This window comes from Podarcis erhardii (genome assembly GCF_964252035.2).
Source record: "Podarcis erhardii genome assembly, chromosome: 6".
Lineage (NCBI taxonomy): Eukaryota > Metazoa > Chordata > Lepidosauria > Squamata > Lacertidae > Podarcis > Podarcis erhardii.
This window is the reverse complement of record NC_138510.1, coordinates 83,417,270-83,444,910: the sequence shown is the minus strand read 5'-3', so window position 1 is coordinate 83,444,910 and position 27,641 is coordinate 83,417,270. Positions and strand designations below refer to the sequence as shown.

The 27,641-nt window shown below is 45.6% G+C and overlaps 1 protein-coding gene across 2 annotated transcripts; it reads left to right on the top strand.

The window, feature by feature from the left end:
* The first annotated feature begins 9 nt into the window (after window positions 1-9).
* On the top strand, window positions 10-25,162 carry LOC309343822 (complement factor H-related protein 5-like). Of its 2 annotated transcripts, XM_081865901.1 has the most exons (13): window positions 10-258; window positions 2,793-3,026; window positions 4,197-4,302; window positions 6,014-6,090; window positions 6,433-6,633; window positions 7,876-8,058; window positions 10,092-10,262; window positions 11,881-12,063; window positions 12,601-12,780; window positions 13,311-13,484; window positions 23,277-23,447; window positions 24,730-24,867; window positions 24,960-25,162. In XM_081865901.1, exons 1-13 carry the CDS (start codon window positions 195-197, stop codon window positions 25,037-25,039), a joined length of 1,962 nt encoding a protein of 653 aa, XP_081722027.1. In that variant the 5' UTR covers window positions 10-194; the 3' UTR covers window positions 25,040-25,162. The 2 variants fall into 2 exon arrangements, with proteins under 2 accessions (XP_081722027.1, XP_081722028.1); XM_081865902.1 differs by lacking the exons at window positions 10-258; window positions 2,793-3,026 and having other exon boundaries at window positions 4,259-4,333.
* Window positions 25,163-27,641: the final 2,479 nt, after the last annotated feature.

Below are 27,641 nucleotides of genomic sequence, written 5' to 3'. Positions count from 1 at the left end.
AGTACCTTGCACATTCCCCTAATTCTTGCTCTTTTCAGATTGGTCTATCAAAAACAAAAAGCATTTTAAAAACATGGCAAAGGGCTAAAGAAAATAATTGGAGGTTCGGAAGATATTTGCAGATCATTGGAATATGTTGACAGCTGAAAGTGAAGATTTTGTGGTACGGAGCATTGCAAGCTTCCTGAAATAATATGAAGAGCTGGCTGGTCTTTATTATTCCATTTCTTCTTCTGACATCTTGTCCTTCCCAAAATGGTAAGTTGTGTAGGTAGCTGACAATTTTTTTTACCAGGGAATTTGGGTGTTGCCAGATTCCTTATGGGTTGGATCTAACTCAATTGTACTTGGGGCCCAATGAAATCAGTGTGAAAAAATAGAGGTTATTAATTTAAGTCCCTAACAACTTAAATCCTTTACTAACCTAAGTCATTATTAACTAAAATACTACTAACCTATAACACAATCCTATACATATCCACCCAGAAAGCCCCAGCAGGACTTAGTCCTCGGAAAATGTGCATAGAATTGTGGCATTAGTGTGGAACCAACACTTAAAAAAAACAAGTTAATTTCACCAGCATGGTAGAACTAGAACTTCAGGTAGGAAGAGAAATGGGAAGGCCTGGGAAAAAAAACTGAAAAAAATGGGTGGAGGGACAGGTTTCCCCCCGGTTTTTTCTGAAGCCATTTTTCCCGGAAAAATTGAAAAAAAAAATTGGATATAGTCTGAATATTCCACACACTATTTTTCCCCCAAAATTTTTCCTAGGGAAAAAAAAGGCTTTGGGAAAAACCTGAAAAAACCTGTTCCCTCCCCCCAATTTTTCCATTTTTTTCCAGGCCTTCCAGCACCCACACTTTGGAGCTCCCTGCCAATTGACACCAGGCAGCTGCTCGCACTGTAATCTTTCCAGCAATTGCTCAAAACATTTTCATTAGGGCCAGGCCATCTGAACACGTAGAAGCTGCATGCAATTTACTTCCTTTTAACCACTGCTGACTTTAATCATCGATTGCAGCGGTTCTCAACCTGTGGGTCCCCAGATGTTGTTGGACTACAACTCCCATCATCCCTGAGCTCTGGCCTTGCTAGCTAGGGGTGATGGGAGTTGTAGTTCAACAACATCTGGGGACCCACAGGCTGAGAAAGGCTGATCTATTGAATACTCTTAAATGCCTGCTTTTAACTGTGTTTTATCAATCATTTTAATATTCTGTTGTATGTTTTTGTAAACTGTTTAGAAAGCTCTCTTACCATCATGCGGTTTATAATATATAATAACAAATTCAATTAAACACACACACAAACACTCCTTTTCCTTTCAAACAAAGTTTCAGCCTTAGTGCAATATACTATTCAGTAACTGGATGTTGCTTACTTCTCGGCCTGGCATGCAAAAAAATTGCCTTGTGCTTTGCCCTGGCCATCCTCAAGTAGATATGGAAAGGCCGGGGGGGGGGACAGAAAAATTGGGGGGAAACAGGTTTCCCCCTGTTTTTTTCCAAAGCTGTTTTTTAGAAGTCCATGAGAAAAATGACAAAGAGGAAGAGCAAGAAGAAATGGAAAACGATAGCAGTACAGTGGTACTTCGGGTCACATACGCTTCAGATTACATACGCTTCAGGTTACAGACTCCGCTAACCCAGAAATGGTACCTCGGGTTAAGAACTTTGCTTCAGGATAAGAACAGAAATCGTGTGGTGGCAGCAGGAGGCCCCATTAGCTAAAGTGGTGCTTCAGGTTAAGAACAGTTTCAGGTTAAGAACGGACCTTCGGAACGAATTAAGTACTTAACCTGAGGTACCACTGTAGTTCAGAAAATGAGATAGACATGTATATGTTGTGTCTTCTATCTCTTTTTAAAGCACTACTCAAAGGGTAGACCTTCTATGGAGCTTAAATATTGAAGTGGACCTTAATTTTATTTGCTGTTGGTGCTAAGGGGCAAATCTGATTATTTTTTATGTTGATGTTTTCTTGCTTTTTTTGTTGCTTTTGAAGGACAGGGGGTGGTTACATGTTTTATTGCAAGCATAATACTTTTATCTACATCAGGGGTCAGCAAGGTTCACTGCTGCGGAGCCCCCTCTGTGGGCCTGATTGCAGGCTCACTTGATGGCACCCACCCACTATTTCTGACATTTGCAACTGCGCAGACGCGGGTTTTGGCACCTACATCTGCGCAGACATGATTTTCAGCGCCGCGGAAACGAGTCCCCGTGCTGCACTGCACTGCTTTAGTGCAGTGTGTGTGGCTCAGTTCGGGGGCGGCTCGGGGGCCGGTTAAACAACCCCCGTGGGCCGCTTGGGGCCCATGGGCCTTAGGTTATCTACCCCTGTTCTACACTGTGTTCCACGCAATTTGTAAAACTACTCCACACTCAACTTTTTTTTCAATTTTTCCAAAATTTCCATTTTTTCCAGAAAAAAACCGGGGGGGGGGGACACAGACTTTTTTCCCTCATGGCTTCAAAATTTCCAGAAATTTTACATCTCTAGGTAGAAATCAGATTGAAACTGCATCCCCCCCCCTCCATTGCATTAGGCAGGGTTTCCCAAAGTTGTGTCTCGAGCTGTTTTTGAACTACAATTCCCATCACCCCTGACTGGTACCACTAACTAAGGATGTTGGGAGTTGTAGTCCAAAAATAGCTAGAGACCTACTATCTGCTTAAGTATCTGAGTTGTGGTGCAATGAAGGGAGATTAAAGTTATGAGGCCAACATTTTTATTGCATAATTCCAACTCAGTTCTTTTTCACTTCCTTCAGATTCTTTAAAATTTACAGGTCAAAGGGTGCCATCTATTGCTGATTTTACTGATGCTATTTTAATTGAAGACTGCCGACCACCACCAATAAGAGACCACGAAGAACTTGCAGACATATCAGACAAAAAATCCTATTCGCACGGCGATGAAGTAATTTACAATTGCCAGCCTGGGTATATAAAATTTGGGCGCATAAAATTGCAGTGTAACAATGGGAAATGGGTACAATCCACACCACATGTGCAATGCAGAAGTAAGTAGAAACATAACTTTATAGAATTCACAAGCTATTGAAATATTTGAACAGTTTATTTTTTTCTCCTTGTGATAAGCCTTGGGATGGCCCATTTTATTAAAAAAAGCAGCAACAACAAGGCAATACAAAGTTGCATTTCACTTTGTAGCCACTAACCCTTTTTCTGTTTGCTTTGAGTTTCATATGATTGGAGGTCTAAGACCACCAGAGTTGGTAAAGACAAGAATGTGCCCTAGTCTTGTGGATATGCAGAGGTAAAGGGACCCCTGACCATTAGGTCCAGTCGTGACCGACTCTGGGGTTGCGACGCTCATCTTGCTTTACTGGCCGAGGGAGCCGGCGTACAGCTTCCAGGTCATGTGGCCAGCATGACTAAGCCACTTCTGGCGAACCAGAGCAGCACACGGAAATGCCGTTTACCTTCCCGCCAGAGCGGTACCTATTTATCTACTTGCACTTTGAGGTCCTTTCAAACTGCTAGATGGGCCGGAGCAGGGACAGAGCAACAGGAGCTCACCCCGTCACGGGGATTCAAACCACCAACCTTCTGATCGGCAAGTCCTAGGCTCTGTGGTTTAACCCACAGTGCCACCCACGTCCCTTCTGGTAAAGAGGGCTGGAGAGCTCTGCAAAACTTGCAAAGGATCAGCTGGAGGCACACTTGTCCAGGGTCCATTGACTTAACCAATTCCCTCCCATTCCCCCCCCCCCCTTGTTTGTTGCTTTGACTTGAAAAAAGAGCTGGAGACATAAAATACCAGGTAGGAGATACTTCAGGGATGTTATGCAGCAGTGGGGCTGGAAAGGGGCTGGGAGATGCTCTAAGCATCTCTTCATCACTACAGCTATCACTACGAACAACATCATCTCCCTCATTAAGCTTTATAAAAGAAGGCATTTGATATGACAGCATCATGTTAAGACTTTCCCCACAAATCTGTCTATAAGAGGCACCCAGTAAATCAGAGCAAGGATGGGGAAAGACTGAGCATGGTGATGTCACGTGACTTCCTTTACTTCATGTTACTGGAAAGAAAGGAAGAGGAGATTCGAGGTTGATCTTCTTAGCAGCCTTCATACATTTCTCACAACATAGCATCATTTTCAAGCACATTGTTATAGCCGTAAGAGTTATCTTGCTTTACACTTTATTTCCTTAATTTCCAGAAAGGCCTTGTGGACATCCTGGAGATATCAAATTTGGTTCTTTAGAACTTGTTAATGGAGACGAATTTGTCTTTGGTGCTCGTGTCGTGTATCGGTGCAATGAAGGGTAAATATCTCCTCTGTTGGTGCAATGAAGGGTAAATATCCCCTGCCCCTCTTCTCTTCAGATATTTAGTCATGGTAGTATCTTTAGGACAGCTGTTATATATATATATATATATATATATATATATGCGCATATATAAAGGGATGTGGGTGGCATTGTGGTCTAAACAACTGAGCCTCTTGGGCTTGCTGATCAGAAAGTCAGCAGTTCGAATCCTCACAATGGGGTGAGCTCCTGTTGCTCTTTCCTAACTCCTGCCAACCTAGCAGTTCGAAAGCACAACAATGCAAGTAGATAAATAGGTATCACTGTGGCGGGAAGGTAAACAGTGTTTCCTGGTTTCCATCACCATGTTCCATTGCGCCAGAAGCGGTTTAGTTATGCTGGCCACATGACCCAGATAATTGACTGTGGACAAACACCGGCTCTCTCGGCCTGAAAGTGAGATGAGCACCGAAACCCCATAGTCACCTTTGACTGGATTTAACCGTCCAGGGGTCCTTTATATGTGAAGATATATAATGCATATAATGTATATAATGCAAGTACCCAAGTGCATACAGTGGTACCTCGGGTTACATACACTTCAGGTTACATACGCTTCAGGTTACAGACTCCACTAACCCAGAAATAGTACCTCAGGTTAAGAACTTTGCTTCAGGATGAGAACAGAAATCGTGCTCCAGCGGCACGGCGGCAGCTGGAGGCCCCATTAGCTAAAGTGATGCTTTAGGTTAAGAACAGCTTCAGCTTTAGAACGGACCTCTGGAATGAATTAAGTACTTAACCCAAGGTACCACTGTATGTTATGAGGGATCAGAAGGTGTCCCCTCTGCCATTTATGTTGCCCTCGAACCAATGCTAAGCAAACTTCTGCCAGCTCCCAGTGCTCAGACAAATTCTGACCTGCTTGTCCACCTTCCCTCCTCTTAAGACTTGGTAATCCTGCCTGTGATGGATACTGGGGAGGAGGTTTTGTTCGAGGGCTCCTGCAGTCCCCAGGGTCTAGTCATATTGTGGTGCTAATCTGGTTATAATGACCAAAGGGATGAGGAGAGAGAGAAATCTCTTCTACCCTATTTGCAGATGGATGGAGCCAGTGTGGTGTAGTGGTTAAGAGCGGTAGTCTCTAATCTGGGGAACCGGGTTCGCGTCTCCACTCCTCCACCTGCAGCTGCTGGGTGACCTTGGGCCAGTCACACTTCTCTGAAGTCTCTCAGCCCCACTCACCTCGCAGAGTGTTTGTTGTGGGGGAGGAAGGGAAAGGAGAAAGTTAGCCGCTTTGAGACTCCTGAAGGGGAGTGAAAGGTGGGGTATCAAATCCAAACTCTTCTTCTTCTCTTCTTTCTGCAAAAACTCCTAGCCTTAAGAACAAGGTGAGCAAGGAAGGAATGTGATTGTATATTGGAAGGAGTTGGGGCTTCCTCTCCCTGATACTCAGTTTTCAACATTCAGCCAGTGTGGGGGAACTGAGGATTTGAATACTCACCTCGCTTTAGTGACCAGCTCTCCTGAATCCATTCAGTTTGAATTTGAGCTAACCTGCGGTGAACGCTCATGCCATCTTGGGGGGGGGGGCTAGAAAATAATCCTGCTATTCTAGAAGTATTTGTTTGAGTCTCAGTCTTCAACGTTATTCCAAAGCTGCTCCTGTCATGTAATTATTTGGTTTTTAAATGTTTCGGTTTCATTTTTTTAAAAAAACTTGCAGGTTTCAGATGCTCAGTCCTACAGACTTCCGTGATTGTCGTGCAGATGGATGGAGCAATGAGGTCCCTCGTTGTGAAGGTAAGTGGACCTCTACAGATCTTGACTGAGACTCAAAGTACTGCAGAATTGCTTGAGTTTTTACCAGGTGTCTCCTCACAGTTTTCTCCTGCCCATCCCTCTCTTTTGTTCTCGCAGCAACTGCTGCCCCCATATCCCTGAAAAGCTCCTCCTGAAGGCCAGAGAAAGCACAGAGCAGCTTTTCAAGATGCTGCAGTCGAACGCTTAGCAACCCTTTGTTTTTGTCTGGGTGTGCTTTCTACATGGGCACAGGGACTGAATCTGAGCCTTTGCCCTTTGCAGTGAGTGGAACATTCTGGTTTGGTTTTTTGGGCTTACATTTTTATTTTATCTTTTCCAAAGCAAAGAACTGTGCCTATGTCCGAATAGAGAATGGATTCCTAGCTAGCAAGTATGAACACTCTAAAAACAACTATTTTCCAAGCAGCATTGGACAAGTGATTTCCTACAGTTGCCATTCTGGGTTCCTGACCCCAAATAAAGAAGAATGGCCTAGAATTACATGCACCAAATTTGGATGGAATCCAGAACCGAAATGCCTCAGTAAGTAGATGTTTATTGCATTCTCCTCTTGGCTCAGAAATAGAAATATAAGTCTAACAGAAAAATTAACTGTAGAGGCCTTGTGAGACTGGTAAGAATATATAAAGCACAGTCGGATGCTACAGACACAACTTCGATCTTTAATTGTGTTTCCAGTGATCTTTTATTGTGCTCTGTGATTAAAGACACCATGTAAAACAACATCCATCATTGCTAGAGAGCTGTTACTGAAAATATTGCATCTATAGATAGTAATTGACACCAAGGAAGTTATCCCTGATAAAACTTAATCTTTCTTGTATGTTTTGGAGAGGGTGTGGCATGGTTGGTGCATACCTCCACATGAGATGGGGTTGCACCAGGTACAAGTATTTTAAAAGCTGGTATGACGTGAGATTAATAAAATTACAGTGGTACCTCTGGTTGCGAACGGGATCCGTTCTGGAGCCCCGTTCGCAACCTGAGCAGAACGCAACCCGGGTCTGCGCGTGCACGGGTCACGATTCGCCACTTCTGCACATGTGCGTGACGTCATTTTGAGCGTCTGCACATGCGCAAGCAGAGAAACCCGGAAGTAACCCATTCTGTTACTTCCGGGTCGCCACAGGACGCAACCTGAAAGGATTTAACCTGAAGCAAACGTAACAAAAGGTATGACTGTACTGGTCAATAACGTATGTTTTCTGAGTTTTTCTTTAGCAACTAGCAACTGACTGACTTGTAGCATTTCTGGCTTTGTGTGCATGCTAGGAATAGTGTGCATGCATAATGGGTTACAGGGGGTTCTGCCACTGCAACCATTCTTCCTCCAGGAAAAATCTGATTGGTCAGGGTTCTGTTACTACTTACAACACCAAAACCACTGGGTGTTTTGTTTTTTTTTTAAATTGTAATGGAAAAAAACTGTAAATGCTAGGAAGGTGGGAGAACTAAGAACCAGCTATCATGTAGGAATTGTGAACCCTTGCCCCTGTAATTGTTTTGGGGGTTGAATAGTGATCCTTAAAATATAATCAAAACTTTTGCTGGGATGGATTGGCAAAACTACCCATCCTGTATTTTGGGTACTATCCCTCCTTCTTCATCCCACCCCCTTTGGTGTAAACCCCAGAAAGGCACCACACTGTAGTAGCCTAGAAAAATTATCCGTGTGGGCACCAGACAAGCTTCCTTGGGGAAAGCATTCTAGAGACAGGGGCCCATCACTGACAAAGCTGTCTTAACTACTCTTTTTGCCTCTAGAGCAATGTGACCCTTCAATACCCTTTGCACATGGTAGATTCATTTTCCTAAATCAGCAGACCTTCAGAGAGGGTGAAGAAATTTCATTTTCTTGTGATGAAGGCGATGATACTCCAAATCCAGAAGGAACAGCCACTTGCACAAAAAATGGCTGGTCACCTGCTCCACGTTGCGACACGAAAAGTGAGTGTTATTCGCGGCATCTTATCTGAGAATATAGAATATAGAACCCGAGGAACTGTTCTGCTGTAAACAGCAGGTTACATGGTTTTCTTTGACTTCTTAAAGCTTACCCTGTGCATGTTTACAAATCCCATGCATGGCAGAGGAAAGGAGGCATTTGCAGCAGCCACCCCTTCTATATCCTCTTCACAGGGTAAAACAACCACTAGCACTCTGGGTATGCACCACGCTTGTGGTGGATTGAGCTGGACTTGGGAGAACTTGCAGCTCTTTAGAACAGGCATAGGAAAACTCGGCCCTCCAGATGTTTTTTTGGCCTACAACACCCATGATCCCTAGCTAACAGGACCAGTGATCAGGCATGATGGGAATTGTAGTCCCAAAACATCTGGAGGGCTGAGTTTGCCTATGCCTGCTTTAGAATCTCTCTATCCCTCCTGACATTTTTGTTGCGGCTACCACTAGCCCAGAGAAGGAAGTGTAGAAAAGTGTACAGTGGTGCCTCTGGTTACATACTTAATTCGTTCCGGAGGTCCATTCTTAACCTGAAACTGTTCTTAACCTGAAGCACCACTTTAGCTAATGGGGACTCCTGCTGCTGCCGCGCTGCCGCCACGCGATTTCTGTTCTCATCCTGAAGCAAAGTTCTTAACCTGAGGTACTATTTTTGGGTTAGCGGAGTCTGTAAGCTGAAGCGTATGTAACCCGAGGTACCACTGTAGTTGGTTGCCCTTTGTCTTGGGCCCAGCTCCAGAGTACAATTTATATACTGCTTAATTATAAACATCCCTAAGCCCAAGTAACTCAAAAGAGTAAAGGTAAAGAAAAGAGAGTTAAAACTATAAAATCCATATTCAGTTAAAATGCCCAATGAAGTAAAAGTCTTCAGTAGGTCAAGTCTTCAGTAGAGGTCCACGATCCAACATTTAGGTCAACCCTCTCTGACCTCAACTGGGAGTTCCATAAAAGTATGCCCACAAAACTGCACACACTGGTCCTGTGGTGGAATCTGAGCCATGGGGGACCACAACCAGTGAATCTATAGAAGACCTCCGTGATTGGGCAAACATAGAATGAATCAGGCAGTTCTTAAGCTATCCTGGGCCCAAGTTGCTAGAATGAATCAGGCAGTTCTTGAGCTATCCTGGGCCCAAGTTGCTAAAGGCCTTTTGAATTAATACAAGAATAGTTGCAACACAAGTGGCAGAAGGATGGTTTTTAAGGCTCTAGGAAACTAAGGTCAAAATCCAGGAAACTCCCGAGGTTCAGAAAAAAAAGGGGCTTTGCAGTCTCATAGCTGGTGCAATCAAGCACTGAAACTTCCCAGCCCACCAGTCTATAGGGTTTCCAAGGGTTGTTATCCTGTCTCCTGTTTGCTGTCTTCTTAGCCAGCGTGTCCTTGTTATTTGTAGTTTATGGGGAGGCCAGTAAAGCTTTTCTCCTTAGAAACCTTATGGGTTTAAATGTAAAAGCTGTGATTTGCATCCCTATATTGGGGGGTGGGGTGGGGTTAAATTTAATCCTTCTCTTCCCACACTATATTACAATGTAGGAGCCAACCTGGGCAGCAGTGTTTAAAAAGGGGAGGTTGGGTTGTGTGTAAAGACAACATGACCACATCTGGTCACACTGTGTAAATCAATAAATGTGCTGACATTATTGTTGATGAATTGCACCTAATGCTCTTGATCAGCGATTTTATATGCAGAGTGGATAGACAGCACTGCCTGAGCACCAACTGAAAAGCACCTCAGCAAAAACTGGATGGCCAGTCTTCAAGACAGAGTGATGGATTTGCTCTAGCAAAACCATTCTAATAATTTGATGTTGACACCTTCTTTTCTTTCATAAAACATCTCTTTCCATTTCAAATGACACAATACAGTGGTACCTCAGTTTCCGAGTGTATAACCAGCTCCAAGTCTCTCTCCAGTATATTAGTTTCAAGCTAACATAGTAAAATAGTAAGATGCTAAAAATAATAATAGCTATGTTTAGTTATAGTAATCTCTTTTCCTCAACATTTCGTCCAGCAATATGTGAAGGTCTCCTGTTGGAACATGGGGATATTCAGCCAAGAAAAGACCAGTATCAACCCAACGATGTTTTGCAATTTTTCTGTCATGAAGGATTCACAATAGTTGGTCCTGCTTCTGCCCAGTGTTATCCCTTTGGCTGGTCTCCACTGCCTCCCCGCTGTAAAGGTACCTATTTCTCCATAGACTATTAAAGGAGGTTCCGTCACAAATGTGCTTTGTGTTCTTATAAGTACAGTGGTACCTCAGGTTAAGTACTTAATTCGTTCCTGAGGTCCGTTCTTAACCTGAAACTGTTCTTAACCTGAGGTACCACTTTAGCTAATGGGGCCTCCCACTGCTGCCACGCCGCCAGAGCACGATTTCTGTTCTCATCCTGAAGCCAAGTTCTTAACCTGAGTTACTATTTCTGGGTTAGCGGAGTCTGTAACCTGAAGCGTCTGTAACCTGAAGTGTATATGCTTACCTTATTTGGTCAGGCACCATTGTCCTATGTTCTTTGTTAGTCAGAGAGGAGGCAAAGTGCTCATCCTAGGGCAGATGACAACAGTGTTTTCGTTGTGGCCGTTTACCTCCATGTTTTGATAGATTTGTTTTCTTGTGTATTTTAATTTGTACTATTTTATAATTGGTTTTATAGTTGCAAACCACTTTGAAGCCACCTTACCAGTTAAGCCGTATAAGTATAAATTAATTATGATAAATAAATAATAATAACAATAATTTATTGTGGTGTGTGAAGAAGAAACTCTCCAGTTGATGCCAATGAATGGGTAGGCTCATGAAAATGACGAGATTAGAACCCATAGCTTGGTGCTGGGTCCTTTCCTCCCAACTGTCTGATCCCTCCTAGCTGAAACTCAGGGAACTGAGCAGCTGCAGTGTCTGGAATAGTTGTGAAAACTGGGCATTAGGCTGTAATTCAATTTTAGATGTAAGCCATCTGGAGATCTTGGGATGCGGGTGGCGCTGTGGGTTAAACCACAGAGCCTAGGGCTTGCCGATCAGAAGGTCGGCGGTTCGAATCCCTGCAACGGGGTGAGCTCCCGTTACTCGGTCCCTGCTCCTGCCAACCTAACAGTTTGAAAGCATGTTAGAGTGCAAGTAGATAAATAGGTACCGCTCTGGCGGGAAGGTAAACGGCGTTTCCGTGTGCTGTTCTGGTTCACCAGAAGTGGCTTAGTCATGCTGGCCACATGACCTAGAAGCTGTACGCCGGCTCCCTCGGCCAATAAAGCGAGATGAGCACCACAACCCCAGAGTCGGTCATGACTGGACCTAATGGTCAGGGGTCCCTTTACCTTTACCTATCTGGAGATCTTGGTAACAAGTGACTAATAAATCTGTTGTTGTTATTGTTGTTAGTGTAAATACCTGTCTGTAGAGGACACCCAGATGGTTAAGTCCAGTCATAGGCGACTATGGGGTTGCGGAGCTCATCTCACTTTCAGGCTGAGGGAGCTGGTGTTTGTCCACATACAGCTTTCCAGGTCATGTGGCCAGCAGGACTAAACCACTGGTGCAACACTATGATGGAAGCCAGAGCACACAGAAATGCCATTTACCTTCCCGCTGCAGTGGTACCTATTTATCTACTTGCACTGTGTGCTTTCGAACTGCTAGGTTGGCAGGAGCTGGGACAGAGCAACGGGAGCTCACTCCGCCATGGGGATTCAAACCGCTGACCTTTCCTATTAGTGGTTTAGATCACAGTGCCATCTGTGTCACCTGTGAATAGTGTTGTGCGAACCTTATTAGGTGAGGAATTATGTTTGCTTACTTCTAGAACAAGTCAAGCACTGTAAGGCACCAGCCAACATTAGGAATGGCAGTATTGTTGATGATCTTCTTGAAGAATACCACCATGGTGACCAAGTGGAATATGAATGTAACATCAAATTTGTGATGACTGGATCAAAGATAATAGAGTGTGTTGATGGAAAATGGACACCTGTACCTTCTTGTACAGGTAAGCCATGGTTGCAATCCGTATAAAATAAGTGTGTACACAGTGTACTCTGTGTGTGTAAACATTTTCCATGATTCTATGTAGTCCAATGATTCCTGTATCCAAGAAAGTGGAAGAGAACATCTTAAATATTCTCTTCTGATTTCTCTGCTCTGAAGTTATCTTAAATGTTATGTACAAGTTCCTTTCCCCAGCTTCAATAACACTAACATAAACGTATCAACCGTGTTTAAAACAACCAGATATTTCTTGCACCACATTAAGTAGTTGCAATGGCATGCGACAAATTAATTTCCAATGAAAACTATTGAAAGGTGAACCCTGAAAGTTTATATACTGACCCTTTTCCCTGACACTGCCAGTGAACGCTTAGTGCCTGGAATATGAGTTAGGAACAGAGAGCTGCCCTTGACTTCTGAGAACAATGGATTTGCCACACTAAGTAAGATCTTATTTCAATTAATAAAGTTGCCTTCCGATCAGGATCTAAACACAATCTGGAGTATTTTCTTTCACATTCCTTTATGCCTTTTGCAGTAGAGGAAAAGAAATGTGGTCCACCACCCAGTATTCCAAATGGGCATGCAGCTGGAACACTCAGAGAAGAATATATTCACGGTGAAGATGTGGAATATGAATGTGAAGAAAACTTCGTCATCGTTCAGACCAGCTTAGCCAGGTGTCTTCATGGACTTTGGGAATTACCTAGATGTGCAGGTAAGCAGAGCTCATAGTTTACTAAGCTGTGATTCTCACCCTAGTATCTATGGGGTTGCACTATTATGAAGTGTCCAAAACTCATCCTTGTTTAGGGATGTCCCAAATTACTAAATTCATCTCATCTTGGTCTTGGTTGTCATAAATCCACGCAATATCTAAGAAGCCCATACATTATTATTTTTTGTTGGTCAACTAAAGCAAAATAACCTTCACAACAAAGTGGCCCAATATGTGAGTGCACTTATTATGGGATTTTATTTTATTTTTGTGACTATGGAAGAGTAACAACATGATGCTCCTCCAAGCACACTCTATGTAGCCTTGAGCAAGTCATTGCATCTCAGCCTCAGTTTCCTGTCTGTAAAATTGAGAATATTTTTTATCTCTTTGCCGCAAAGATTAATTTCCATAAATTATATATATAGTTTGAGAACTTATCCAGTAACATTTTCAGGCTTATTAATTCATACAAATGTGTATGCCTTAGCTATTAAGCCACCTCACTTGAACAATATTTGAATTATTAGATTTTTCAACAAAATGTGCACGTCCAAATATGCCTAAGAATGCAACTTTTGCATCAGCTGTTCCTCTGAAAAGTCAGTATGACAACAATGATGTCCTCAGCTACATCTGTGATTCCAGGCTTCGTGAAGCGAAATGTGTTGAGGGAGAATGGTTACCCAAACCGGAATGCAAAGGTATGTTCTTTTTTCTGTTGCTTTCTTAACTTAGGTAACTGACATAGCTGGTAGTAAAAAACTGAAGGCAAAATGCAAATACAATATACATTGGGGCATGTTGCATCCTCAGAATGGAGGTATTTCCATTTTGAATTTTGTTTCCTTTTGAGGGGAGTGAGATTTCCACCAGTTCACTTCTCCTGCCCCTACTCAAGAGGGGAAATACTGAAAAATAACAGTTTGCAAATGCATTTGTAGGTCGGTCGTGCTTCTTTCGTAAAGCCGAGACAAAACTCGACAGCAGAGGCTCAAAAGCAGCTGTAAAAACAAACCACCACCAAGTGAAGCCACAGCATAGATTATTTTTATTCTTTCTTAATTTGGGGTCAGAAGTGGTTCTCCTGGTGAGGCTTGAACTGTGTGACTAGTAGCCTCTAGACTGCTGTTTCTTAAAAAGGATGGAGAGGGACGAGATGAGGAAGATGTTAGGGGTCAAGATGCTTCCGGGTCGGCGCCATCGCCGAATGGCGGACTCCCTCCGAGCTCCGGAGGGAGCCTGCACGGCAGGGGCTGGGTCCTACCGCACCGGCGATGCGGGGACCCTTAAAAACCACGGCCACGGGGGCCGTGGACATGGAGACTCGGCTGACATCGTTAGCGCCCTCCCGACTCGTGAAGGAGCCTTTTTAAAGGCTACGGATCGGGTGCCGGGGAGAAGCGTGGTGTTTTGAGTCCTCTGCTATCCCTGCCATGCGAAGCCGCATGCCATTCGGCGGAGAGCGCTGGCTTTTTCCTTTGAAAATTCGGACCTAAAAGAACAACCCGTAAGTAATTGGAACTTGGACTAAAAAGAGGGACAAAAACTTTAAAAAATTCGGCGCGAGCGGGGGAGGCGCAAAAAAGGAAGTCAGCCACCCCCTCCATTGTAGAAGGGTCAAAGCAAAGGATCTGATAACTAAGATCGGAGTAACATCATTTTGGCAAGTTTTTAACCTCACGAGTGAAGAATATGAGATTGAGCTGGAGGAGGAAAGTAGAATTCGGACTTAAAAACAACCCCCCCTGGAACCCCGGGAGCGATCGATGACGGAGTTTGGAGAGGAGAAAGGCAAGTTTTGACAGCTGTCAAAGAGCTGTCAAAGCGGAAAATAAGATAGAGACTATGTTACAAGGACTTTGCTGGTTATATTTGTTATAAATTGGATACAAATTGTTTTAAATAAGGATTATAAAGTTACTAGGGCTAATGGACGCGATCTGGAAGAGAACTCAGTTTTTGCAATCCACCTAGAGGAGCCGAGGGATATTACAAGTGGTTTTAGCTGGAAATTGGAACAGAACTGTTTATCTCCTGGGAAACTGCAGAAATGGAACATTATTATGACTACAGAGGCCACTACACCGAAGAAGACAATGGAATCATCTGTTGTGGAATGAAAGGAACTTGACGTAATGTTTTGTTTCTGAATAACAAGCCTCTGTAAAGGAACTAACTTTTGGAATTAGGACATTTGTGCAGGAAAACAGGGACAGAAAGAAATAGAAAGAGGAGTGTGATCAATAAGAACAACAAAATAACAAGAATTGGACCAAGTCAAAAGTGGGGACGTTTGGGACATCCAGATTTGACAAGCTTAAGGATTATAATTTGGAGTTTTTCACTCCTGGATATAAAAATCTGGATGGAAAAAATGGGCCTTTCTTTGAGACAGAATCCTTCCATGATTGGACATTCGAAATTAAAGAGGACTGGCAAAGGACTATGACTTAGAGAGACGTGGAAATATCGGACATTGAGGAACATTGGGAACGCAACCGGGAAAAGGGGGGGGTGGGAAATGTGGAATCCAAAGGGCGTAAACTATGTTTTATTTAGGCTATATACATCTACATGGTATTCTAAAGTGGGGAACTCGTGGTGGGAATAAGCCGATTTTAGGGGAATGGAAAATAATGTTTTTTTAAAAAAAAAAAAATTGGGTTAAGGATAACAAGTCTGAATTGAGGAGAAGAACTTGTTGAGATCATTTGAGAGATTTGGAATACAAGGGGGGGAGGGAAGGGGAAGTCCTGAAAGGATGTAATTGGAAAAAGATTTGAAATTGGATGTTTTATTAATTTGTAATTAATTGGAAAACTTTAATAAATATTATTCAAAAAAAAAAAAAAAGATGCTGTCAGCAGCTCCTGGCTGGCTGCCCAGGGAAGCATAAAGACAAGGAAAAGTTTCTTCCCCTCCTTTTTTATTTCAGTATTACAGAGAGGGGTTATAGAACCCAGCAACTTGAATAATGGCTTCCGGTCTAACAGCCCTTCTCTGAGTTGACCAGTTCAGACTAGTTGGAACTAGTCCAAGCCGGATTGAACCGGTCCAAGAAGGTTGGAACCACTTCAGACTGGTTAGAACCAGTCCAAGACAGTTTGAACCGGTGCAAGACAGTTGGACCCGGTTCAGACCAGTTGGAACCGGTTCAAGCCGGTTACAACTGGTCCAAGCCAGATTGAACCGGTCGAAGCCGGTTGGAACCGGTTCAGAATGGTTGGGACCGGTTCAATCTGGTTGGATCCGGTTCAGAATGGTTGGAATTGGTTCAAGCAGGTTGGAGCCTATTCAGACTGGTTGGAACCGATTCAGACTGGTTGGAACCAGTTCAGACTGGTTTGAACCGGTCCAATCCGGTTTGAACTGGTCAAAGCCGGTTGGAACTGGTTCAGACTGGTTGGAACCAGTTCAAGCCGGTTGGAACCGGTTCAGACTGGTTGGAACTAGTCCAAGCCAGTTTGAACTGGTCCAAGCCGGTTGGAATCAATTCAGACTGGTTGGAACCGGTTCGAACCAGTTGAAACCAGTTCAGACCGGTTGGAACCGGTCCAATCCGGTTTGAACTGGTCCAAGCCGGTTGGAACCGGTTCAGACTGGTTGGAACCGGTTCAAGCTGGTTGGAACCAGTTCAGACTGGTTTGAACCGGTCCAAGCCAGTTTGAAGCAGTTCAGACTGGTTAGAACTGGTTCAAGCTGGTTGGGAGCAATTCAGAATGGTTGGAACTGGTCCAAACCAGTTTGAACCAGTTTAAGCCGGTTGGAACCAGTTCAGACTGGTTGGAACTGGTTCAAGCTAGTTGGAACCGGTCCAAGGACGGTAGGAACCGGTTCAAAGTGGTGGAACCGTTCCAAACCAGTTTGAACTGGTTTAAGCTGTTTGGAACCATTTCAGACTAGTTGGAACCGGTTTAAGCCAGTCGGAACAGGTTCAGACTTGTTGGAATAGGTTGAGACTTGTTGGAACTAGTCCAAGACTGTCTGAACTGGGCCAAGGATGGCTGGAGCCAGTTCAGACCGGTTAGAACTGGTCCAAGCTGTTTTGAACCGGTCTAGGCCAGTTTGAACCAGTTCAAACTGGTAGGAACCGATTCAAGCCAGTTGGAACCAGTTCAGAGCGGTTGGAACTGGTCCAAACCTGTTTGAACTGGTTTAAGCCGGTTGGAACTGGTTCAGACTAGTTGGTACCAGTTCAAGCCGGTCGGAACCGGTTCAAGCCAGTTGGAACCGGTTCAGGCTAGTTGGAACAGGTCCAAGATGGTTGGAACCAGTAAAGGCGGGTTGGAACCGGTTCAGACTGGTTGGAACTAATCCAAGCCAGTTTGAACCGGACCAAGCTGGTTGGAGCCAGTTCAGACCAGTTAGAACCGATGCAAGCTGGTTGGAACCTGTTCAAGCCAGCTGGAACCGGTTCAGGCTGGTTGGAACCGGTTCAAGCCAGTTGGAACCGGTTCGGTCTGGTTGGAACCGGTTCAGACTGGTTGGAACTAGTCCAAGCCAGTTCGAGCCGGTCCAAGTCGGTTGGAACCGGTTCAGCCCTGTTAGAACCTGTCCAAGCCGGTTTGAACCGGTTCAAGCCAGTTGCAACCGGTTCAGACTGGTTGAAACTAGTCCAAGCCAGTTTGAACCGGTCCAAGCCGGTTGGAACCGGTTCAGACTGGTTGGAACCGGTTCAAGCCGGTTGGAACCAGTTCAGACTGGTTTGAACCGGTCCAAACCTGTTTGTACTGGTTTAAGCCGGTTGGAACCGGTTCAGACTAGTTGGAACCGGTTCAAGCCAGTCAGAACCGGTTCTGACTTGTTGGAATCGGTTCAGAATGGTTGGAACTAGTCCAAGCCTGTCTGAACCGGGGCCAAGGACGGTTGGAGCCAGTTCAGACCGGTTAGAACTGGTCCAAGCTGTTTTGAACCGGTCTAGGCCAGTTAGAACCAGTTCAAACTGGTAGGAACCGGTTCAAGCTGGTTGGAACCAGTTCAGAGCGGTTGGAACCAGTCCAAACCTGTTTGAACTGGTTTAAGCCGGTTGGAACTGGTTCAGACTAGTTGAAACCGGTTCAAGTCAGTTGGAACCGGTTCAGGCTGGTTGGAACCGGTCCAAGCCGGTTGGAACCGGTAAAGGCTGGTTGGAACTGGTTCAGGCTGGTTGGAACTAATCCAAGCCGGTTTGAACCGGTCCAAGTTGGTTGGAACCGGTTCAGACCTGTTAGAACCTGTCCAAGCCAGTTCGAACCGGTCCAAGCCGGTTGGAACCGGTCCAAACCTGTTTGTAATGGTTTAAGCTGGTTGGAACCGGTTCAGACTAGTTGGAACCGGTTCTAGCCAGTCAGAACAGGTTCTGACATGTTGGAATCGGTTCAGAATGGTTGGAACTAGTCCAAGCCTGTCTGAACCGGGCCAAGGACGGTTGGAGCCAGCTCAGACCAGTTAGAACTGGTCCAAGCTGTTTTGAACTGGTCTAGGCCGGTTAGAACCAGTTCAAACTGGTAGGAACCGGTTCAAGCCAGTTGGAACCAGTTCAAGCCAGTCAGAACAGGTTCTGACTTGTTGGAATCGGTTCAAACTTGTTGGAACTAGTCCAAGCCAGTTTGAACCGGTCCAAGCCGGTTTGAACCCGTCCAAGCCTGTTGGAACCAGTTCAGAGCGGTTGGAACCGGTCCAAACCTGTTTGTACTAGTTTAAGCCGGTTGGAACCGGTTCAGACTAGTTGGAACCGGTTCAAGCCGGTCGGAACGGGTTAAGGCTGGTTGGAACCGGTTCAGGCTGGTTGGAACCGGTAAAGGCTGGTTGGAACTGGTTCAGACTGGTTGGAACTAATCCAAGCCGGTTTGAACCAGACCAAGCTGGTTGGAGCCAGTTCAGACCGGTTAGAACCAGTGCAAGCTGGTTGGAACCTGTTCAAGCCAGTTGGAACCGGTTCAGGCTGGTTGGAACCGGTTCCAGCTGGTTGGAACCGGTTCCGTCTGGTTGGAACTGGTTCAGACTGGTTGGAACTAGTCCAAGGCAGTTTGAGCCGGTCCAAGTCGGTTGGAACTGGTTCAGACCTGTTAGAACCTGTCCAAGCCAGTTTGAACCGGTTCAAGCTGGTTGCAACCGGTTCAGACTGGTTGGAACTAATCCAAGCCGGTTTGAACCGGTCCAAGTCGGTTGGAACCGGTTCAGACCTGTTAAAACCAGTCCAAGTCGGTTGGAACCGGTTAAGACTAGTAGGTACTGGTTCAAGCCGGTCCGAACCGGTTCAAGCCAGTTGGAACCGGTTCAGGCTGGTTGGAACCAGTCCAAGCTGGTTGGAACCGGTAAAGGCAGGTTGGAACTGGTTCAGACTGGTTGGAACTAATCCAAGCTGGTTGGAGCCAGTTCAGACTGGTTAAAATCAGTGCAAGCTGGTTGGAACCTGTTCAAGCCAGTTGGAACCGGTTCAGGCTGATTGGAACTGGTTCAAGCCGGTTGGAACCGGGTCAGTCTGGTTGGAACCGGTTCAGACTGGTTGGAACTAGTACAAGCCAGTTTGAACCGGTCCAAGCCTGTTTGAACCCGTCCAAGCCGGTTGGAACCGGTTCAAGCTGGTTGGAACCAGATCAGACTGGTTTGAACCAGTCCAAGCCAGTTGGAACCGGTTCAAACCGGTTGGATCTAGTTCAGAGCGGTTGGAACCGGTCGAAACCAGTTTGAACCAGTTCAAGCCAGTTGGAACCGGTTCAAGCCTGTTGGAACCAGTTCAGAGTGGTTGGAACCGGTCCAAACCTGTTTGTACTGGTTTAAGCCGGTTGGAACCGGTTCAGACTAGTTGGAACCGGTTCAAGCCGGTCGGAACGGGTTAAGGCTGGTTGGAACCGGTTCAGGCTGGTTGGAACCAGACCAAGCCAGTTGGTACCGGTAAAGGCTGGTTGGAACTGGTTCAGACTGGTTGGAACTAATCCAAGCCGGTTTGAAACCGGACCAAGCTGGTTGGAGCCAGTGCAGACCGGTTAGAACCAGTGCAAGCTGGTTGGAACCTGTTCAAGCCAGTTGGAACCGGTTCAGGCTGGTTGGAACCGGTTCAGGCTGGTTGGAACTAGTCCAAGGCAGTTTGAGCCGGTCCAAGTCGGTTGGAACTGGTTCAGACCTGTTAGAACCTGTCCAAGCTGGTTTGAACCGGTTCAAGCCGCTTGCAACCAGTTCACACTGGTTGGAACTAGTCCAAGCCGGTTTGAACCAGTCCAAGTCGGTTGGAACCGGTTCAGACCTGTTAGAACCTGTCCAAGCCAGTTTGAAGCGGTTCAAGCCGCTTGCAACAGGTTCAGACTGGTTGGAACTAGTCCAAGCCAGTTAGAGCCAGTCCAAGTCGGTTGGAACCAGTTCAGACTAGTTGGTATCGGTTCAAGCCGGTTGGAACCGGTTCAAGCCAGTTGGAACCGGTTCAAGCTGGTTGCAACCGGTTCAGACTGGTTGGAACTAGTCCAAACCTGTTTGAACTGGTTTAAGCTGGTTGGAACCGGTTCAGACTAGTAGGTACCGGTTCAAGCCGGTTTGAACCTGTCCAAACCAGTTGGAACAGGTTGAAGCCGGTTGGAACAACTCCTGACTAGTTGGAACAGGTCCAAGGTGCCTGGGACCAGTTCAGACTGGTTGGAACCAGTTCAGAGCGGTCGAACTGGTTCAAGCCGGTCAGAACAGGTTCTGACTTGTTGGAATCGGTTCAGACTGGTTGGAACTAGTCCAAGATTGTCTGAACTGGGCCAAGGATGGTTGGAGCCAGTTCAGACCGGTTAGAACTGGTCCAAGCTGTTTTGAACTGGTCTAGGCCAGTTTGAACCAGTTCAAACTGGTAGGAACCGGTTCAAGCCAGTTGGAACCAGTTCAGAGCGGTTGGAACCGGTCCAAACCTGTTTGAACTGGTTTAAGCCAGTTGGAACCGGTTCAGACTAGTTGGAACTGGTTCAAGGTGGTCAGAACCGGTTCAGACTGGTTGGAACTGGTCCAAGCCAGTTTGAAACGGTCCAAGCCAGTCTAAACCAGTTCAGACTGGTTAGAACCGATTCAGACTGGTTGGAACCGGTTCAAGACAGTTTGATCCAGTTCAGACTGGTTTGAACTGGTTCAGACTGGTTGGAACTAGTCCAAGCCAGTTGGAGCCAGGTCAGACCGGTTAGAACCGGTCCAAGCTGGTTTGAAACGGTTCCAGCTGGTTTGAACTGGTGTATGTCAGTTGGAACCGGTTCAGACTAGTTGGAACTGATTCAGGCTGGTTGGAACCGGTTCAAGCCGGTTTGAACCAGTCCAAGCTGGTTGGAACTGGTTCAGACTGGTTGGAACTGGTTCAAGGCAGTTGGAACCGGTTCAAAGTGGTTGGAACTAGTCCAAGCCGGTTTGAACCAGTCAAAGCCTGTTTCAACCAGACCAAGGACGGTTGGAGCCAGTTCAGGCTGTTTGGAACAGGTTCAGACTGGTTGGAACTAGTCCAAGCCTGTTTGAACCGGACCAAGGACAGTTGGAGCCAGTTCAGACCGATTAGAACTGGTACAAGCCGGTTAAAACTGGTTCAGGCCTGTTGGAACCAGCCCAGACCACTTGGAACCATTTCATACCAGTTCGGACAGGTCCAAGCTGGTTGGAACTAGTCCAAGCCGGTTTGAACCAGTCCAAACCGGTTGGAACCTGCCCAGACCAGTTGAAACTGGCTCAGGTCCAAGCCAGTTGGACCTTGTCCAGGTCAGTTGGAGCAGGTCTAGGCCAGTTGGAACCAGCCCAGACCGGTTGAAACCAGCCCAGGCCAGTTGAAACCAGCTCAGACCGGTTGGAACAGGTCCAAGCCAGTTGGAACTGTTCCACTCCAGTTTGAACCAGTCCAAGCCAATTTTAACTGGTTGAAACTGGTTGGAACCAGCCCAGACCAGTTGTAACAGGTCCAGGCCGGTTCCAACTGGCCCAGACCTGTTTGAACTGGTTCAGACAGGTTTGAACCTGTTCAAACTAGTTGGAACCAGCTCAAGCCAGTTAAAAACAGATTCAGGCTTGTTGGAACCAGCCCAGACTGCTTCGTACTGTTTCATACCTGTTGGAACAGGCCCAAGCTGGTTGGAACTAGTTCAAGCCGGTTTGAACCTGTCCAAACCGGTTGGAACAGGTTGAAGCCGGTTGGAACAACTCCCGACTAGTTGGAACAGGTCCAAGGCGCTTGGAACCAGTTCAGACTGGTTGGAACTGGTCCAGGCTGTTTGGAACCAGTGTTCTAGGTGCAACAGCCCTGCTGTTTCTGTATTTATTTTATTCTTTCAAAAAGAGTTTCATTTGGTTGTGAGGTAACCCTAAACTGATATGCACAATATAATTTCCATAATAAATAAAATGAGGAAATGCATTCCATCAGGAGTTCATTGCACTGCATCAGATGCCCTTATGGTACATTGAGCTTTGAGAGGATTGGTCAGGCAACATGGGGAACTCACGGGAAAAGGCATAATAAGTTCTCCAGTGCATACAGGAATCCATAGAATGATTTCTTGGATTGTGGCCAGTGCAATTAACTAATTATGATGCAAGTGAACGTGAGCAGGAACTCACTAGGTGCTTTTGCACCTAGTGATCAGGCAGACTCAGGCAGGATCAGGCAGACTCAGCAAATGGAGAAAATGAAGGTGAAGTTTATTGCCAGGCAATAAGGACCCAGTTTGGAATCTCTTCCAAAAGGAACTGGGACCCCGATTGAGAGAAATCCAGAGGTCTTTATACCTGAGTAGATCACAGCAAATCATAGATCATGAGACAATCATGAGACAGTCACGATATTGTCAGCAAGGAATAACCAATTAGCAAGCTTCTTGCCATGCTTCCAGCACCTGGTCAAGCACTGGTCAAACACCGAGTTCAAGTTCTGCTTTCCGATGCTTGCAGTGACACTCTGTCTAACCTCTCCCCTGGTTATGACAGGACAGGGAGTTTGGAGTTTTTGTGGTTTTGCTCTTCCTGTTCTGTGGATTAATTTAGCCTGTATCTGAGGGGATTTTGTACCAGAATCTCTGATTCACGTCTTCCCCATGTCCAGGATTCACAGATGTAGTAGGGGAAAGGTCGGTTCTAAACTTTGCTGTTTCAAGCAATATGCAGTTAGCTAAGGCACAGCTTCCCTTTGATTCAAAATGGATTTTCAAATACTGTAAGCCTTGATTATGTGTGAGCATATATGAATATATTGATTTCTGATAACTGATTATATGAATAGCATAGGGGTAGCCCTTCTTCCTTGCCTCAATTATAGTTATAAATGTGAACCCATTCATGCCGATGACACAAAACGATTTTACTAATTTATAATTTATTCTGAATCTTTAGTAGAGACATTGCGGTATAGCAGTTCGAGAGTCGGATACTAACCTACATCACAGAGTTGTTGTGGCGATATAATGAGGTGGGGAAGAACCATGTCCACCACTGGGAGCTCCTTGAAGGAAAAAGCAATAAAATAAATACAATAATAATAGCATATGTTTGATATGTTGTTGTTGTTGTTGTAGACCTCTGCCCGCCTCCACCCCAGATTTCTAATGCCATTGATGTAGCTGAGCCGAGAACCTACGAGAGTGGTGAACAGATAAATTTCCTGTGTGAGAAGCTTTTTGTGCTTCAAGGGCCACAGAACATATCATGCGAGGATGGCAAGTGGCAACTGCCCCCGCGCTGTGTTGGTTAGTATGCTCTTACTTGAATATTTTGCCTTTGGGGAAATTAAATGAAGATGCATGCTGCATTCTGTTTTGCCAAAGCAACACTGCAGGGATGCGGGTGGCGCTGTGGTCTAAACCACTGAGCCTCTTGGGCTTGCCGATCGGAAGGTCAGCGGTTCAAATCCCTGCGACGGGGTGAGTTCCTGTTGCTCTGTCCCAGCTCCTGCCAACCTAGCAGTTCGAAAGCACAATAGTGCAAGTAGATGAATTGGTATTGCTGCAGTGGGAAGGTAAACAGTGTTTCTGTGCACTCTGGTTTCCGTCACGGTGTTCCGTTGCGCCAGAAGTGGTTTAGTCATGCTGCCCACATGACCCGGAAAGCTGGTTGTAGACAAATGCTGGCTCCCTCGGCCTGAAAGCGAGATGAGTGCCGTAACTCCATAGTCGCCTTTGACTAGACCTAACTGTCCAGGGCTCCTTTACCTTACCTTACCATTACTCAGTCTAGGTGTGTGTCTTCTATGTTGAGTATGTGTATCTGCAACAAAAGACAAATGCCACCACCATCCCCCCGTTTTCTCTGCAACAATGAAGCTGTGGCAGCAGCTGCCCCTTTCCACTTGAGGAAGTGAGAAGCTTCAACCCATGTAAAACATAACAAAGACGTCCTTTCAGCTACTTGACTTTATTTCACTCACCAATGGTGCTTAATGACTGATTCATAGAAGCCATTTGCTTTGTATGTGGCATTGGGTTCCAGAATGCTTGACTGGCGCACACTGGCATCAGTACCAGCTTGCAACAAAGGGGCCATCTCTGTGTGTTTGCTTTAACGGCACACTCACTGCTCAGAGTAAAGTTGTTTTCTGCTGCTCCAGAGAAGCGGACACGGAGCAATGGTTCCAAACTACAAAAAAGAAGATTCCACCTAAACATTAGGAAGAACTTCTTGACAGTAAGAGCTGTTCGACAGTGGAATTTGCTGCCAAGGAGTGTGGTGGAGTCTCCTTCTTTGGAGGTCTTTAAGCAGAGGCTTGACAACCATATGTCAGGAGTGCTCTGATGGTGTTTCCTGCTTGGCAGGGGGTTGGACTCGATGGCCCTTGTGGTCTCTTCCAACTCTATGATTCTATGATTCTATGAAGTCAAACCATGGACACAGTCTTCGGCATGCAAAGAGTGCCAAATAAAGCAAGCAACACAGGATGGCCATATTTCCAAGCTCAATGCCAGATTTGGCATCCCTTGTAAGAGGAGCACAGGCACCGGCATTTTCATCCATTTTCATGTTTTTGCATTGTAGATGTATCAACTGTCACCGTGCAGCATAGCACAGACTTTCCCACTGCTCCCGGAAGCCAGAGCAACCCCATGCCTGCAACAAGTGATGGCATTAGCAGCAGAGACCTTTTAGATTTCTTACACACTATCCATGCCGCAGGTAAGTTAGCAGCCCTAAAGCATAGGATTGTGGTTTACAAATGCACATCAGGTCAGCTGCCATTTCATACGCCTTTGGGTTTTTTTATACAGTAAGATCACTCGAGAGGCGCATGGCTGTGCTTGAGCAAGAGCTGCAGGAGCTAAAGAGAGAGAGAATGAAGACTAAGTAGCAAACCACCTGCATTCTAGAAGCCAGTCCTGAAGAATGGAAGGAGAACGTAAACAAGAACGTTAGATCATAGTCACGTGGCACACTGTTCCTGTATCCATTTCTTTTACTAAAGACTATTTGGAAACCCTAGACAGCATCTTAAAAAGTAGAGACATCACCTTGCCAACAAAGGTCCGTATAGTAAAAGCTATGGTTTTCCCAGTAGTGATGTATGGAAGTGAGAGCTGGACCATAAAGAAGGCTGATCGCTGAAGAATTGATGCTTTTGAATTCTGGTGCTGGAGGAGACTCTTGAGAGTCCCATGGATGGCAAGATGATCAAACCTATCCATTCTGAAGGAAATCAGCCCTGAGTGCTCACTGGAAGGACAGATTGTGAAGCCGAGGCTCCAATACTTTGGCCACCTCATGAGAAGAGAAGACTCCCTGGAAAAGACCCTGATGTTGGGAAAGATGGAGGGCACAAGGAGAAGGGGACAACAGAGGACGAGATGGTTGGACAGTGTTCTTGAAGCTACCAGCATGAGTTTGACCAAACTGCGGGAGGCAGTGGAAGACAGGAGTGCCTGGGGTGCTCTGGTCCATGGGGTCACAAAGAGTCGGACACGACTAAACAACAACAACAATTTGGAAACCCACTGTGAATTGTTTGCAAGACACTTGAGCGCAAAGTCCCTTGCTGTGCTGTTTTTCTACCATGAATGCCTCCCTTGTTCTCTTATAATGGCAATGGTGTCCACCTGCGAGGTGCCAGAACTGGAAAAAGCCCTGCTTTCTAGCAATCCCACTGCCACATCCCCACCTGCTACAGTCCCCAGTGAGGTGCCCAGATGCTGCTTCAACTTCTTGGGGTCATTTTCAGTTGATGCAGCCTAATGACATAGACAGGGACGCGGGTGGTGCCGTGGGTTAAACCACAGAGCCTAGGACTTGCCAATCAGAAGGTCGGCGGTTCGAATCCCCGCAACAGGGTAAGCTCCCGTTACTCGGTGCCTGCTCCTGCCAACCTAGCAGTTTGAAAGCACGTCAAAGTGCAAGTAGATAAATAGGTACTGCTCCGGCGGGAAGGTAAACGGCGTTTCCGTGTGCTGCTCTAGTTCGCCAGAAGCGGCTTAGTCATGCTGGCCCCATGACCCGGAAGCTGTATGCCGGCTCCCTTGGCCAATAAAGCGATATGAGCGCCGCAACCCCAGAGTTGGTCACGACTGGACCTAATGGTCAGGGGTCCCTTTACCTTTAATGACATAGACAAGGTCCTTGTGGAGATGCAGATTGCAACATGTCTGCTCAAACCTTGCTGCTCACGGCTTACTAAAGCTTGCTAAGGGGGCATGGCTGAGCAGGTAGTATTACATGGTTCTGCTCTTAACTGCCTGGTTGCTACCAAAATGCAGTACTAGGAGATGGTTGCGTTGTTCTGTGGCTTTTAAGCTGTGAGGTCCTGTAAGAATCCATTCTGTATCCTATGAAAGTCAATATCAATATGAGACTGCAGGGAGATACCATCCAGGATTTTGGTGCATGGTGTCATCAATATGCAGAATACAGATAACTCTCATATTCCATTCCATCAGAATCAAGAGATGTTGGGAAAGTGTTTGACTGATGGGCAGGATGGGTGCCAATAGTAGGGCTGCCATATGTCCTCTTTTTCCAGGACAAGTCCTCTTTTTCATGATGAGACTCTCCACAGAGAGTCATAGTTAAATGTGTCCTCTTTTTTTGCTCTTCAAAATATGGCAACCCTACAATAAAGAGAAGCTTTATCCTGATAAGACAGAGGTGCTGAGGGTGGTGCTTTCTTGTCCAGGAAGTAGTCATGCAGCTTGTTCCGCCTTCCTCCTTTCCCTTTTAAATACCTTGCAAGCTTTGCCACAACAGCGCAATTGTACAGCCTCTCTGCTCATTCTGATTTTTGCCTTTTCCTGGCATCTAGCATAAAACAAGCTTACAGCATATAGCATATTCGTACTCTTTGTTGCACTGGGAGCTTTTTAATATGGCTTAATAAAAAGAAAGGCAGAATCCAGATCTAATTGTGTACATACTGTATTAATCTCCCTATTCTGTTTCTTATTGGAGACCCAAATCCCTTTGCTTTGTGACGAAGCCGCTATAAATAAAGTTTCCAATGTGCATCATTCCACATTTCCAGCATTTATTAGCTAAGTTTCCAGTTATCTTTTGAATTCTTTCAGGGTCCATATACCAGCTATCATTTTATAGCAGTTATCATTAGCATTTGACATAATGAAAACTTAAGGCCAGTTTCCCAAATGTACTCACATGCAAGAGTGGCTGGGTAGTGGAGCAGGGTTGCAAAGCTGCTCTTCCAACAGAAGCGCCACTGATGCTTACCTGGTTGGTATGGGACCAGGGAAGTGGCAAGAAACAGGGCTGTGAGGGTGCACTGATGCAATCCTGACCTCACAGACACACTCCCACACTGGACAGGTTGGTGGAAGTGACATCGCTTTTGGGAGGCTTCAGTTATTTTGGTATATATATAAAAATCATGTTTAAATGGATCTGGTGAATTTATAATGAGTTTATAAATTTATAATGAGGTGGATCTATAATGAGTTTAAAAAGATGTTAAA

Excerpts from the sequence above, each read along its gene's own strand:
- LOC309343822 (XM_081865901.1), top strand. The coding sequence starts at position 195 with ATGAAGAGCTGGCTGGTCTTTATTATTCCATTTCTTCTTCTGACATCT. Across the intron at positions 12,781-13,310 it reads GGAATTACCTAGATGTGCAG|ATTTTTCAACAAAATGTGCA; the intron begins GTAAGCAGAGCT and ends TTGAATTATTAG. Across the intron at positions 23,448-24,729 it reads ACTGCCCCCGCGCTGTGTTG|ATGTATCAACTGTCACCGTG; the intron begins GTTAGTATGCTC and ends TTTGCATTGTAG.